The following is a 16,620-nucleotide window of genomic DNA, read 5'->3' as shown; positions in this document are numbered from 1 at the left end:
GAACAGTTTATCTAATTGCATAGTAGTAAGATACTGTAATTTAATGGCAGTTATTTTTACCTTAAACTTTATGCTAGCAGTTGTTCTGAGTTCTCCAGAGGCCTAAGACAGTGTGATTTTGTAACAATCATGTCAGTTTTTAGACGCATTTTTATAACTTTTTTTTAAATTAATGTTTTACTCTACAGTTGTGCAGTTTTTGGGGGATATATGGCATTTTTTAAATTTATTTGCCAAAATTAGTAATGATATTTATATACAGGTTTAATTAAAAATAGTGCAATATGTATTAATTCTTCCTTTATTTTACAGTTAAATTATTATTTTTGTATACAGGGATTTTTTTTTTTTTTTTAAATGTCGCAGAAACACTTTGTTCATACATGAACTGCCTACCTATTTGCACTTCAATAAAAAAAAGACTTTGTAGTATTTGGCATATTTGTTTTTGCAGTAGTTTTTGGGGGGTTATTTTTCCTGTAAAGATATCGAGATATATATCGTATATCGAGATATAGCAAAATATATCGAGATATATTTTTTGCTCCATATCGCCCAGCCCTAGTATAGGTACAGTATATAGGAACTCTAGACGTCAACTCTAACGTCAACTGAAAACGCGCTCGAGTATAGGTATATAGGAACTCTAAGCCAGTTGTCGACTGATACGGAGCTAGAGAAACTCAGGGCCAGACGTCAACTGAAGACGCGCTCGAGTATAGGTATATAGGAACTCTAAGCCAGTTGTCGACTGATACAGAGCTAGAGAAACTCAGGGCCAGGCGTCGGTTGGAGACACACTTGAGTATAGATATTCATAGAAATAGGGGAAAAATCTACCACAATTTGGCGGGCCAATCCAGGAGTCCTCGGAATATCCCTCTGTCGGATGGACGGGGATGAGGAACGACGTTGTCTTCATTCTGCCAAACTGCAGAACCCAGTTCGAAAACATACGTTAGACCCAATGCCGACTAAGCTAATGAAAGATATGCTTCCAAAGGTCATAGATCCTCTTCTTAATGTCACTAATTCCTCTTTGTCATTAGGATATGTACCAAAAGCTTTTAAGCTGGCTTTGATTAAACCGCTTGTTAAAAAAACGCAAACTTGATCCTACAGAATTAGTCAATTATAAGCCAATCTCAAATCTACCTTTTCTGCAAAAAATACTAGAAAAGACAGTATCTTCATAACTATGTTCCTTTTTAGAAAGAAATTATATCTGCGAGGATTTTCAATCAGGATTTAGACCGTACCATAGTACTGAGACTCCTCTCATTAGAGTCACAAATGATTTGCTCTTATCATCCGATCGTGGTTGTATGTCTCTTGGTGTTACTCGATCTTAGTGCTGCATTTGATACTATTGACCACAACATCCTTTTAAATAGACTTGAACATTATGTTGGCATTAGTGGAATTGCACAGGCATGGTTTAAATCATACTTATCTGACCGTTATCAGTTTGTAGCAGTAAATAAAGAGATGTCTTATCGATCACAAGTTTAGTATGGTGTACCACAAGGCTCAGTACTAGGACCGTTACTGTTCACTCTGTACATGCTACCCTTAGGAGATATCATTAGGAAGCATGGCATTAATTTTCACTGTTATGCTGACGATACTCAGCTGTATATTTCTTCACACCCAGTCGAAACTTACCAATTGATGCATAGCAGATTGTTATGGCCCTTGGCCTTTTTCTGGTCGTTCTCCTGCGCCTCCTCTCTTTCAGGCCTAATTGCTGTCACCTGGGAAGTTGGTGTTTAAATAGGAGTTTCTCTGCTGCATTGATCTCTTTCTTCCTGCTCTGGTCTGGTGGCTAAAGGCTCGAACGCTGCTCTGTTGTGGCCTGTCCGGGTTCACGCCTCGCTCGGGACGCCAGGATTTTACACAGATGCACATTTAAGTTTATTTAAGTTTGTCTTTTATTTTTACACTCAACACTTGCACCTGCCCTACACTTCTGATACTGACGTTCACACTCCATATTTGGTTCTGTTGTTTAAATTTGTGCTATTTACACAATAAACTTATGTTTTGCACTGTTTGTTTGTGGCATGGTCTCCAATCTATTGTTATGGCCCTGAGTCAGTCATAACACAGATATAAAAAACTGGATGACTAGTAATTTCCTTCTACTTAATTCTGAAAAAAAAAACAGAGATTCTAATTATTGGACAAAAAAACTCACATAATAACCTAGAATACTGTCTAACACTTGATGGCTGCTCTGTCAAGTCTTCGTCGTCGGTTAGGAACCTGGGTGTGCTCTTTGATACCAATCTTTCATTTGAAAGTCACGTGTCTATTATCTGTAAAACCGCATTTTTCCATCTTGAAAATATATCTAAATTACGTCACATGCTCTCAATGACAAATGCGGAACAATTAGTTCATGCGTTCATGACCTCAAGGCTAGACTATTGTAATGCTCTACTGGGTGGTTGCCCTGCATGCTTAATAAACAAACTACAGCTAGTTCAATACGCAGCAGCTCGAGTTCTTACCAGAACCAGGAAGTATGACCATATTAGCCCAGTTCTGTCAAAACTGCACTGGCTCCCTATTGAACATCGCATACATTTTAAAATATTGCTGATTACTTACAAAGCACTAAATGGTTTAGCTCCGCAGTACTTGAGCGACCTCTTAACGCATTATAGTCCTTCATGTCTATTGCAATCTCAAAATTACGGCCAGTTGATAATACCTAGAATATCAAAATCGACTGCTGGCGGTAGATCCTTCTCCTATTTAGCACCAACACTTTGGAACAGTCTTCCTAACATTGTCCGGGAAGCAGACACACTCTGTCAGTTCAAAGCCAGATTAAAGACACATCTCTTTGACCTAGCATTCACATAATACATTATAGACTTCTATAATTTAATGTTAGGCTGCATAGATTAGACCAGCCGGAACCGGGAACACTTCCCATAAATCCTGATGTACTTGGTACATCATAAGTAGGATGACGTCTACGCTAATATTAGTCTCTCTGTTTATCCCGAGGTTTACCGCAGCCTGCCGGATCCAGGCCGTATCCAGATCTGATTAAGGACCTTCGCCTGGACACGACGACAACGCAGTGCTGAAGTGTCCACTAGTCTCTCCTCTGGGAAGGCCTCCTTTACCTCTTTACAGATAAAATGTTGTCTGGATAATTCCGGTTTGCGTGGCTACGCAGATGCGACGACAATTTCTGTATTATAAGTTTTTAAGGCATAAAACATAGTTGTTTGAGGGTTGATTTGTGAAGGACTACACTCCTGCACACTTATATTCAAACGCACATACGTATCGACCGAACACATGATGCGCATGTGCACGCTGTGTGCGTTGTCCCAGGTTTGCGTTTCAATGGTTTGCGCAGAGAAAACGGATAATTGTTTGCACCTTCGAACCTGTTTCAGGGAGTGCGTTCTGGAGACACTAGGCACTTTTGACGTGCCTTTTCACATATGACGTCACATGAGGTAGTCGTTTGGCTCTGCGTTCGCGCTCAGTGCAGAGATAGGTTGGTATTCAGTTGGAGCGGTCATGATTCAGTGTGTTTTCTGTGCTTATTGTATTTCAATTATTCATCGTCGTGGTAAATGATTGTGAATTATGGCCTGTCAGGATATCGAGTCCACAGTTTCCGAATAAGAAAAAGGACGGTGCGATCTTCCGTGCCTGTGTGCGTTCTGTGCAGGGTAAGAGACGGGACTTCACTTCTGCTTCTGCTTTGAAAAACGCGGTAGTGTGTAGCGTTCACTATAGACCGAATGATTATAATCCCGGCGATATGTGCACACTGTCCCGGCTCCTTCATCGGGTCGCCCGGTCCGCCGTCAGCATGTGGTTCGGCCGACAGCGGGAAACATGACGCTCACGGATCCGTCAGAAATCACTTATTGTACATCTGTTTTACAAAATGTGCCTTGTCTTAATTTAATTCATTAACATATCCTACATAAACTTGTAATGTAATGCATTTTGTGTTTGTTATTAGTCTGCAGCCGACACTATTATTATAAATATAATATTATGTTCTATAATTCATTTTCAATCTGTACAAACAGACTTTAATGTTTGTGTTGGCTGTTTCTACATATAAAGTTTTTGTACAGTAAGACAGTTGTGATTGTGATCATTTTTTTATTCATCGTCACCAAATGGGTTCATTCAAAGCCTTTATAAAGTCCCTCTTCCTCTGGAAACTGTCTCCTAATGGCTGACACACACAACACATGCAGGTAAGGGTCTAAGTACTAGCTTTGCTATTGCCTGATACATGATGATAATAATCTGTACAGTATTGTGATCTGAGCATAGTGTTATACATATCGTCGGCTAACGTGAATACATCTATAAGCTAACACTGTTCTCTCGCCCTGTTCTCCTCACACCAAACTCACCGTTGTTCTGTCTAACCCTGGCCTGTCCTGCTCACTTGGCTTCATATCAGGCTCATAATTATATGATATCATCATATATAACAATTATATATGAATTATATATATATCATACGAGTAAACATTTAGGCTACAATTCCCCCAGCTTTCCGAGCTGTCATTGCGATCCATTGCTTTCCTATTGTTTACTTTGACCGCTCTACCTCATGTTACGTCACTTCAGGTTCGGCGGTTCGCCCAGGAGTGTGGTTATTGACATCTTCGGCAAAATGGCACCAGATACTCGCGACGGATTAAATGACGGCGTGGATATAGCTCATCGTCTGGGTCCGGCAAGGGATGACGGAAAAGCAAGAGCTATCATTGTCATGTTCTCCCTCCGCCGTCTGCGAGACACCATTTGGCTTGCAGCAAGAAGATGCAAATATCTGGATGACAACGGCCTGCGCCTCACAGAACCCCTATCTCCAGAAGACAGAGCTGCAAGGGAGAAACTCTGGCCTCTAGTTAAAGCTGCGAGGGATGCGGGCAAGAAGGCTTCCTTTCGTTCCTCGTTCGCGTTAATTGATGGGAAGAAGCACTTCTTTTCGGATGTAAAGTAGTGTTGTTGATTTTTAGGAATAAACCTTTGATAAAAAATAAATGAAAATAGTAATAATAATGCAATGCATTAGTTATAATTTTACATAATGCTGATTTACCCTTTTATTATATATATATATATATATATATATATATATATATATATATATATATATATATATATATATATGTATATATATTTTTTTTTAGTAGCTAGTCATTACTTGCTTCAAGTATATTTGTTTAAAATATATATATTTTTTCTCATTTTATTATTATTTATTTTATTTATTTTTTTACAACCAAATTAACCCAGATTGAGATGTTTAGAATTTTGATAATTGTGTATTCTATTTCTTTGTTTGTCAAACGGGTATATACACAATATTTATGGGTTTAATTCTCATGCCTCTAATAAGGTTCTTTTTTCTCAAATTTCTTCTAAAATAAAAGAATTACTTATTGAATATAAAGGTTCTTGTGTTATTTTAGGTGGTGACTTTAATGAGTGCATGGATGATGCTTTAGATAGATATCCACCTAGGTCTAGCAAAATTGCTCTAAGAAATGACTTACTTCTTTCTATATGTTCTGATTTCTCTTTGACTGATGCGTGGTGATTTTATAACCCAGATTCGCAGGATTATACTTGGTCCAACAAAAGTTTATCTTTGAACTGCTACTGGAAGTTTAATAATAGCTTATTAAAGGATGGCAAATTCAATAAATGTATTGTTAATCTGGTAAAAGAATTATTCTCTGATGTACATAATAATTACAAAGAAAAATGGGAATATTTCAAATACAAGATTAGACTAATTGCTATAACAAGAAGCAAAGCATTGAAAGCCAATAGACATCAGTTAGAATCTAATTTGATTTGCAGGTTAAATTAGTTATTATTGAAAAAGACCATCTCTGAAGAAGAAAAACTGGAGTTGAATAGTATTAATTTGCAAATTAATAAACTTTATTTAGAATTAGCTAAGGGGGCTTTTATAAGATCTAGAGCCAAGTGGTTAGAAGAAGGTGAAAAAAAATTCTAGCTATTTCTTTGCACTTGAAAAAAAAAATGGAAAGAAAAAAGCTCTTACGGCCCTTAATATTGAAGGATCAATTTGTAAAGATCCTATTCAAATTTCTAAATTTGTTACAAAATTTTATAGTGACCTTTATTCTTCTAATTTCAATATTAATAGCTGTGATAAATTTATTGAAAAAATACAGAGCTTTATCCCAGCCATTAATGACTGTGATAAATCATATTATGAATTGGATATAAATTGCGAGGAAGTGTGGAAAGCACTTAATTCGATGAAAAAAGGAAAATCTCCGGGCATTGATGGCCTTACCATAGAATTTTATATTCATTTTTGGGATATTATTAAATGCCCTTTACTCAGTGTGTACAAAGAATGCATCGCTCAGAGAGAGATGACCGTAACCATGAAACAAGGGATTATTTCCCTCACACCTAAACCCAACAAAGATTCTCTTTCTATTGACAATTGGCACCCTATTACACTTCTTACTGTAGATTATAAAATTCTGGCCTTGGTTTTTGCCAACAGATTAAAATTGAATCTTAGCTCTATTATTTCTTAAACACAATCTGGTTTTTTAAAAGGCCGTCATATTTCCAACAATATAAGATTGGTCCTGGATTTGTTAGATTATGCAGATTACATGCAATCTCAAGGTCTTATTCTTTTTCTTGATTTTTACAAAGCCTTTGATACAATTGAACATCATTTTCTTCTTAAAGCACTTAAGTTGTTTGGCTTTGGGGATTCTTTTATTTCTACAATTTCTATGTTTTATAAAGGTGTTAACAGTTCTGTTATTATTCATTTTGACACTTCTCATAGATTTGATGTACATCGTGGTGTTAGGCAGGGTTCCCCTATTTCTCCTTTTTTATTTTTATTAGTTACTGAGTTGCTATCTGTGAGCATTGTTCAAAATCAAGAATTGAAAGGAATATCTATTTTTGGGAGGGAAATAAAAATTTCACAGTTGGCAGACGACACCACGCTGTTCTTAAAAGATGGAAAATATGTGTCAAAGGCTTTAGATTTAATTAACCAATTTTCTTGTGCTTCTGGTTTAAAATTAAATATCTCAAAATGTGAGATCATGCCTCTCCATGATTTGAATTATGATTCGATTGAAAATATACCTATTAAGTCCACAATAAAATATCTAGGAATTTATATTACTAAAAATCTTTTGTCAAGACAACATCTAAACTTTTCATCTAGGATCATTAAATCTAAAATTATTCTTAATATTTGGCTACAACGGGACCTGTCATTATATGGCAGAGTCCTCCTGTCAAAGGCAGAAGGTCTTTCTCTTTTTGTTTATCCATCCTTATCTTTATTTGTGGAGAAAAAAATTGCTAAAGAAGTTAATACAATTTTTTTAGATTTCATTTGGAAAAAGAAACCTCATAAACTAAAAAAAGAAGTGCTCTCTAACGATAGAGCAGATGGAGGCATTGAGTTTTTAGATTTTTCTGATATGATAAATATCTTTAAGATAAATTGGCTTAAGAGATGTCTTGGTATTTTATCCCCAACCAAATATTTAATCAAATTGGTAGTCTCTCCTTTATTCTAAAATGTAATTATTTACCGTCTAAGCTACCTATCTCCTTGTCCAGATTTCATCAACAATGTCTCCTTGCTTGGAAGCTGTGTTATGTTCACTATTTTTCACCTCACAAAACATTATTATGGAATAACAGTGATATCACTGTCAGAAATAAATCTTTATTTTTTCCCAGGTGGTTCCAAAATGATATTAACTGTATCCTCTCCTTATTTGATGATTCGGGTAACCTTTTTACTTATGAGAATTTTATGACTTACCACAATTTCCCAATTCATCCAAAAGAGTTTAATACAGTGGTTAAAGCAATCTCGCCTGGGTTAATTCATCTGGTTAAAAGCCACTCCATATATAATCCAAGAAGAACAGTCACAATACAGTCTACTTTACTCTTAGATGGAATTGATTTTTTGGACAAGAAATGTACAAATAGACATATACGCCAAATCTTTCAATTTATGAAAAAGATTTCTCCAAGAGGAAAATTCTATTGGAGACCTTTGGTAGAAGATATAAATTGGAAAAGGGCCTGGCTTTTACCTGGTAAGTTTGTCCAATAAGGCTAAGGAAATACATTTTAAAATTTTACATAAAATATATCCTGTCAACTCTAATATTTCTAAATATTTGGATATTGACAGCTCATGTACTTTTTGTAAACAAGCAGAGGAGACATTTGAACATTTGTTTTATGATTGCCCGATATCCCAAAAATTTTGGTCTGACCTAGGTTCTTACATAGGCCTATCTGCTAGTGTGACTCTTTCTTTCAGTTTAAAAGACATTATTTTTTATTATAATGACGATAAAAATAAACCCCTAGAGTACGCTGTCAATTTCCTTATTCTTTACGGTAAATTCTTCATTCATAAACAAAAATTTGCAAATAACATTCTGTCCTATCCTTATTTTGACTCTGAATTAAGCTCACTTCTTCATTCTCTTCGTTATATAAATAATAAAAAATCCCTACGATTTATACAATACTATGATGAAATATTTAAAGTAAATACAATCACTTAAATGCTTTCCTTGTATATGTATAATTCCTTGTTATTTCCCTCTGCCATGTCATCCTTTTTTTTTTTTGTATGTATATGTAGGCTATATGTAATTCCTTGATAATGTTTTTTGTTCTTGTGTATGTATATGTAATCCCTTGATGATGTTATTTTGTTCTTGAGCAATAAAAAAAAAAAAAAAAAAACTCGTAGGGTAGACTGAGTACAGTTGAGACACTTTTTGCGTTTTGATTTTTCACACAAAAATAGATACTGAAAAGAAGTGAATTTCCACATGACATTTCATAAGCTTGTAGACTAAGATACTATCAATCAATTATACCCACAAGTAGTTTATATTTTCCTCAATTAGCTCATAAAAATAAGGTGCTTTTTGTCTCAACCTTGTCTCAACTGTACCCATATGTGGTACAGTTGAGACAGTGCATGGTACAGTTGAGACACCCATTTCTAATGATGTAAAGGTAACTAACCATTCATTGTAAATATAAAAAATAAAGACAAATAAAGAAAATAACAATTGGGCAACATTTTTGTTTATTCAACAATTTATATTCATTAATTTTATTTAAATTAGCACTGGTTAAAATTTATAAAGCAGGAACAAGATATGAAACAATATTTATTAATAATACACAGTTTAAATATCACAAATATCAAATTTTATTTTCATTTGCGTCCTATGCTGGCTAATTACGACGTTTAACCTGATATCATAACACTGCACAACTAAACAGTGTGTTTCCTAATAGAACTCTATCGGGGGTACAGTTGATACACGTGTGTCTCAACTATCCCCCGCTGGCCACCTCGCACATTTCTCTAGATTTTGCAATTACCTTGCATGACACAATACCATGACATATGCCAGTTTTTAGGGCACAGAATAAAGTTTGTGGTGATACCAGTTACGTTTAACAGTCATATAGGGATAATAAGCTATTCATTGTGGAGAGTGCATGGTGAAGTGAACGTCCTACTTTAGAAAAAAAAACTTTTCCCGATATCTTCGGATCGGAGATGCGTCCATTGTTCAAATTTCCCATGATTGTTCAAATGTCTCAATGTCTCAACTGTACCCAGTCTATTTGTAGTTCTAACCGAATCCTCGGCCAACGCGCGATGGGTTGTGGGCAACCTCTGCTTTCCTCTGTTCTTTGATTTCATGGAAACAGACACCAGTGATTTTGCCAAGAGATCCCTTATTTATTTAATTATATAAAACATAGGGAGAAGAGGCAGTGGACCAACAACGTCCTCATTCAAGTTTCTCATCATCTTCTCTGCCTTTCGGACAATGGGCTCAGTTCTTATATGGTGACCAGGAAAAAAACTACATCACTATAGCAACACATACATTCAGCAGAGGAACATATGGTTTCCATTAATGTTGGAATGTATATCCCATTATGCTATGCTTGTATAAACACTGAATATACATTACATTCTCTCCAGCACACACTCAAAGTCCCCCAAAGTCTCTCTTCCCCCACATCTTCACAAAATACATTGAGTACAAATGATTATGAATGTATATAAAAAGTATAAAAGAGATACATGGGGGTGGTGTGGCGCAATGGATAAGACACATGCCTTTGGTGTGAGAGACCTGGGTTCAAATCCACTGTGAGACACCAATACGTCCCTGAGCAAGACACTTAACCCCTAGTTGCTCCAGAGGCGTGCGACCTCTGACATATATAGCAATTGTAAGTCGCTTTGGATAAAAGCATCAGCTGTGAGTAGGAGGTGTCCATGAGCTAGGAGCAGGAGAAACTTTTGCTAATTATTTTGATTAATTATTTTGTCATTTTGCCTCCACGTCCCCCCGATTGCCCGCAAGCTTCTCCTCCTGTCCATACGGTAATCTCTCTACTGTGCGGCAGAGAGTCGCGTGGTTATGACGCAATCGTTAGCCTACTTTTTCAAAAATTGCTTCTACGGGGCCATAACATAAGATACAAGGTAATGGAGCCTTTTATACATTTTTGTGTTTCTTTAGAAATAAATAAAGGACAAATGGAGTCTTTAAACGCCTCAGATGTAAAGTTATTCACTGTCAAAGTGACGCCAAAATGAAAGGGAGTCAATGGATGCTGTTAGGGGTTAACAGTTTAGGACCCATGGACCAGATGTTTGAAAAGAAGACCCGGAGTCAGAATTATAAAAAATTGAAGAAAAGTTTTACTGAAGATAGTTTGCAGTTTCATCAGCAGAAGTTCAGCTTCAAGACTCACACAGGAGTTCGTAGGCCGCCCCCCTTACAGTTACAAAGATCACAGCAGTTATACCATTTCCAAGGTCTAAGCTACGTCATTACTTACAGGCTGAATGATTCTCATTGGCCAAGAAATTGATAAACATAATTTTCCACACATATACAGATAGACAGAAGCATATCTCCATAGATTATACTGCTGACACTCGGACCCTGAAGTTAGGCACGTCGTGACCTTCCAGGTCGCAGATTTGGGTTGCTGGGTGCCAGCATGTCCCGAACAACAACTCAGTCAATCTCCAACAATGCCAGTGGTTCCTTAACCTGTAAGCAAGAAGACTAACACACACCCCGACACACATCTTTTCCAAGGTTGGATTTGGCCAGGCTCTAACTATAAACAGGAGTCTCGTCTCAAAACATCAAGATAACAAGTTCTTTCTCTCAGGATAGGACACTTTAGTCTAAATGGAAACTATAGGATTTAACTGACAAATGGTCCCTTAAACTATAGACTTCAATGACCCCTATGTGTTTTAACATGTTGAAGACCTTTCTCAAACACAAAACCAGTCCCTATTTAATTTCTGGAAGCAATGGACAAGTAATGTAAATAGTAAATAGGCAAGCAATGTTACTACATTCAAATATCAAATACTGACATTAAAGAATACATGAAAATAACATTTCAGTAATCACACTGGTAACTTCTATAACAAAGTAAAATCTCCAGAGAAGTCATCCAACTCATGTGATATTTAGAAGGAAAAAAAAATATTGATTAATACCTTGATTATAATCACTTCTTACAAATACATTGAAGCAGCAGTGGATTCCAATCCACCCCCTTCAATGCTAACAGCAGGTGATGGTCCGCTAGCCAATGGCGGCGCCCGGGGAAGCATCAAAATAAAATGAAACCCTGCCCCCCCTGATCGATCTGCACTCCGGACTCTGACCGGAAATTGTAGACCATCCGGGTATCTTTTGGAATCAGCATACTAGCAGTCCACCACAGAATTTTTTGATTCCTTATCTCACATAAAACAAATTAATAATGAAGATTGTCGTCTGTGTGATGCACCCATTAGTCTTTCAGAAATTCTTGATTCTATAAATCATTTAAAAAGTAACAAATCCCCAGCTACTGATGGGCTTTCTGCAGAGCTTTATAAAGCATTTAGGCAAAAATTAGCACCTTTTTTTAACATAAAATGTTTTTAGAGAGTATTGAGAAAACAAAGCTTGAATACCGATTATAAAATGATTGCCTTAGTTTTAGCAAAGAGGCTGACACTTACTCTTAATAATATAATAGATGAGTGCCAATCAGGTTTTATGCATCAGAGACATAGTTCTAATAATATACGCCTGATTATTCAGATCTTATCCTCTTTCTTGACTATTATAAAGCATTTGATTGCTTAGAACATGAATTTATGTTACATTTTTTGCAAATGTATTAAAATGCTTTACTGTAATGGTAATAGCTCTATCCGACTTGTTTTGGGGAGTCACGAGGCTCCACCTGAGAGTGTAATTTCATTCACTTCACCCACACCTCAAACTAGACGACAACGCAGAAAGGGTCACAATAAAAAAACCTGTGTCTATTAATGATGCAGATACGCTTTCTGGTTTACTACAGCATATGACTGTCTGTTCAGAATAAAGAGCTTTCTATCCATTACTGCTACTCTCAAGTCACATGAGAGAGCAGTGACAAGATTCTTTGTTCATGCATACAGGGGAGCTATTGTATCTTCGGAGGAAGGACCGCTGACTGGACAGTCATGCGGGTATCGGAGTAATGTTCGACGCAAACTGAAATCAGCAGTTGTACATGTGATTTGCCTTACAGTAAATATGATGAAGACATCCAAATTCGGGATATAAAAGATGAGAAAGAAATAGGACTCATGGCTCTTCCTTCCATCTCCAGCCCGGAACTCCTGCAATTCGGGTGGAAGAAGCCGTTATGCCTGGCTAATATTTCTCTGTTAGTTCAGTACTCTATTATTAATCTGTAACAAGTATTCTTTTCATTTTGATTATTTTAATAAATATTATTAAACATTTATTATAATCATTGGACTGGAACTTGGATTTTTGAGTACGTGTCCCTTTCTTCAAACTGGATCAGGAAGACCCACAACTGAAGAAAGGCTGATTTGATGGTGAGAATCCTTTTTCTGACAAGAGAATATATTCACTGTGATATTTGATTGATTAGACAAGCCTAGCCAAAGAGGCAGCTTATAACAAAGTGTTGTTGTAGAGCGAACACGGTTCAGGGGTACCTAAAAAGGTAGACTTATATTACAATAAGGACATCTATTATCTTTATAATATATTATCTTTGTAATCAAGTATTGTAATTATGGTTTATTATCTTTATAATAGAATACGAATTTGTAAAGACTGATCGCCTAACCCTTTATGGCACAACTATGGGACAGGCTCCATAGGTACCGCGGGATTATTTATATGTTCTAAATAGGATGTAAAATAATTTGGAACGGTATTGTGAAAAATCCATTACAGACTAAATAATGGCACTTCTCCTAGATTTTCTTTAAAGCTTGGTGTAACAGAATACACCCATGCTAAAGTTGACTAAAAAGAGGAATAAAAAATCATATTTTGGAAATTGAACTTAATGCCTTATAATTAGGAAAAATCCAACCTTTAAGGACACCAATTTTCTTTGTGAATGAATAATGTATCGTAAATAAATAAATGTTCTTCCTTAAAATACATGGTGCATAAGTGAGTACACCCCTATGTTAAATTCCCATAGAGGCAGACAGATTTTTATTTTTAAATATTTTTAAAAATTTTAGGATACTATGCATCCTGATTAATAGTTCCCTTGGCCTTTGGAATTAAAATAGCCCCACATCATCACATAGCCTTCACCATACCTAGAGATTGGCATGGTTTTATTTCAGTTAGCCTAAAAGCTAGTTTGATTTGCATTGAGAGATGATCTTATGGAAAGTACCCCATGCCAATCTCTAGGTATGGTGAAGAACATTTATTTATTTACTATACATTATTCATTCACAAAGAAAATTGGTGTCCTTAAAGGTTGGATTTTTCCTAATTTTTTAAATTAAGGCATTAAGTTCAATTTCCAAAATATGATTTTTTATTCCTCTTTTTAGTCAACTTTAGCATGGGTGTATTCACTTATGCATTGCACTGTATACATACATACATACATACATATACATATATATATATATATATATATATATATATTACACACACACATTTACATTTTCATAACACAGAAATAGTACAAACAAATTAAATATTCTCTTGAAATTTGTTTTAGATTTAGATAGACAAATTATAGTATTTATAACTCCTAACTAGAGATGCACAGATTACAATTTTCTAGGCCGATTCCGATTTCCGATTTTTCATTGAGTTTGACCTGCCGATACCAATTTTAGCCGATTCCTATTTCATTTTACACTTTACAGCACACACAAATATTTATTTTCTATATATATTTATATATTTTTTATAAAATACCATATCCTTTTACCCAAACTGAATAATAAAAACAAGTTTAAATAGGTACATTTTTTATAAATATTTTTGAGTCTTCATTTTCTTTTCTGACATAACCTAATCCAGTTCATGTTAAAACACACTAGACATGCACATTCTGTGCATTTTGGGCACTTTTGTTTGAAATCATATTTATTTTGTCCATCAAAAGTGGGCTTTCACTTTCATTGAGCATGAGCAGCGCAGACAAAATAGACTCGGCGGCGAAACCCGCGCTTCACTGCTGCTCACGCGCTGCTCCCGCTCCCGTGTGAATGCACTCATTGATTAACATGCACGCCGAAAAAAATATGCGTGAAACGGCCGTAATTCACGAGGTTTCCTACATGTGCGTTCCGTGTTTTTTTACTATGAGGAATTATTACATCAAAATGTAGATCTGTGTGCAGGTAGACTACTTTATCTGAATGAAATACATACACTTCTCTCGCATTTGCGCGCGTGCCAGCGATTAACCCTCTGCGTGCCAGTGTTGGCACGCGTGCCTTAGGTTGCCTACCCCTGCTCTAGGGGGTTTCGGGGGCATGAACATTTTGTACATTTTAAGGTTAAATTAATGCATCAATCTGGTGCACTTTGAGAGCTAAAAATTAAGAGCTTCAACCCATGAACTGTGCACATTGAACAAAGAAAAACCATTGACTTGTACCTGGACACTAAAGAGGGCTAAAACATCTTAGTTATGATATAGAGTCTCAGTCTACATTACATTATCACTGGTGTTTATGATTTATATAAGTATTCCTATGACGTAAAATCCATATAGCCAATATGTACTGTATAAATTAAAATGAATATATCAAAAGTATATTTTACATTACACTACAATAGTATAGGAAAATTACAATACTTAGGTCCTAATTTCTTCACTTGCAAGAAATAAACCCTTGAGCTTTTATTTTGGAGAAAACACCAGATCCCCATGCTGATCGCGTGAGCAAAGTGCACACTTCTCTAAATCACGCAGCACAAACAGAATGCCTATATAGGCTACTTAATTAAAGTCTTGTGCTGTTTTATAAAGGCACAAAGCCATATCACGATTTCGATTTTAGTTCGTTGACAAAAAATAACGCTAGAGACCTTTATGCTAGGCTATAAATTTTACATCTCAAGTGTTGGGAAAAGGGAGAAAAGCGATTTCGGCAAAAGGTGGATTCGAACTCGGGTCGAACGCATCCACAGCTACTTTCAAGCACCTCACGCCTTACGACCTATGCCACTGTAGATATTTAGTGGTGGGCGTATTTTTGCTAAAAAAGACAGGCACTTAGTGCAAATATAAGCTCCATTATCGGAAATGTAAAAAAAAGAAGGATTTTTCTTCCACTCGCTTGGGCAAAAATCTCTTGGTGTGGTGGGGGCTCTCAATGGCGCCCCCCAGCTGTTTGCGCCCTAGGCGACCGCCTAGTTTGCCTATGCCTAGAAACGGCCCTGTACACAACCATCACACACACTTTATACAGTTTGATTAAGCGACAGGCTCATTTCTGTATTGTTTTCATCGATCACAGCGATACTTGTGCGTCTTTTCTGGCGTCTTCCTTCTGAAATAAACATTTAGTGCAGCAGCAGCGAGCATGAGGAGAATATGTTGAGTTCATTCAGACCTGAGTGATGTTGAGTTCGTTTGTGTGATTGTCTCGATGTTTGGAGTGAGAACTGTTACTGAATGTCAAGAGTTAAGAGGTAAAGTTTGAGATCTGTGAGGGGAATTATGTGAATCGATCTCTTACTTTACGTTGAGCCTATAATGAGCCACGTGAGACATTAAATCAACTCTTAGGCTAAATGTTAATAAATGAATAGCGTTTTACTCTTGAACAATATTGCTTTGTGATGCTCTTTAGTTTTAAATGTGTTATGATCATTGTTAGTTTCAGCGCATATTATTTTAATGATCTAAGTACTTGATTAATGTCAAAATCAAACTAGATTTAGATTAATGTGGACATATTATGCTGTAATTATTTCTCTGTAGTGGTTGATGGAGATGAGTGCCATTAGTGATTGTTTTTGTGTTATTGATGTTTTATCCATGTCATATTGTGAAAGATTACAGTATTGTTTTCCAATATAGCAGTTTTACAGGCTTTTATCATGCATCCTGACTCAAATAATGTGTTTCTAACTGCAAACACTCAGAATGAAGTGAGATGATCTGCTGATGATCCTGAATGGCTTGTTGAATGAGTGTTGA

The 16,620-nt window shown here is 36.1% G+C and overlaps 1 protein-coding gene across 3 annotated transcripts in view; it reads left to right on the top strand.

The window, feature by feature from the left end:
- LOC311094455 (uncharacterized protein) overlaps positions 1-16,620 on the top strand; it is an 83,857-nt gene that overhangs the window by 43,194 nt on the left and 24,043 nt on the right. The window contains exon 5 of one of the 3 annotated variants that reach the window (XM_084132425.1): positions 1,739-2,053. The exons of the other annotated variants lie outside the window; for them this stretch is intronic. Coding sequence (XP_083988551.1) covers positions 1,739-1,829 — 91 coding nt within the window. The 3' untranslated portion in view covers positions 1,830-2,053. Of the gene's footprint in view, positions 1-1,738; positions 2,054-16,620 lie in introns of those variants that run through there. 3 annotated transcript variants of the gene reach the window in all.

Source organism: Abramis brama (genome assembly GCF_963993115.1).
Source record: "Abramis brama genome assembly, chromosome: 1".
NCBI classification, from domain to species: domain Eukaryota; kingdom Metazoa; phylum Chordata; class Actinopteri; order Cypriniformes; family Leuciscidae; genus Abramis; species Abramis brama.
Note: the sequence above shows the minus strand (reverse complement) of the source record. Positions and strands in the feature narration are given on the sequence as shown.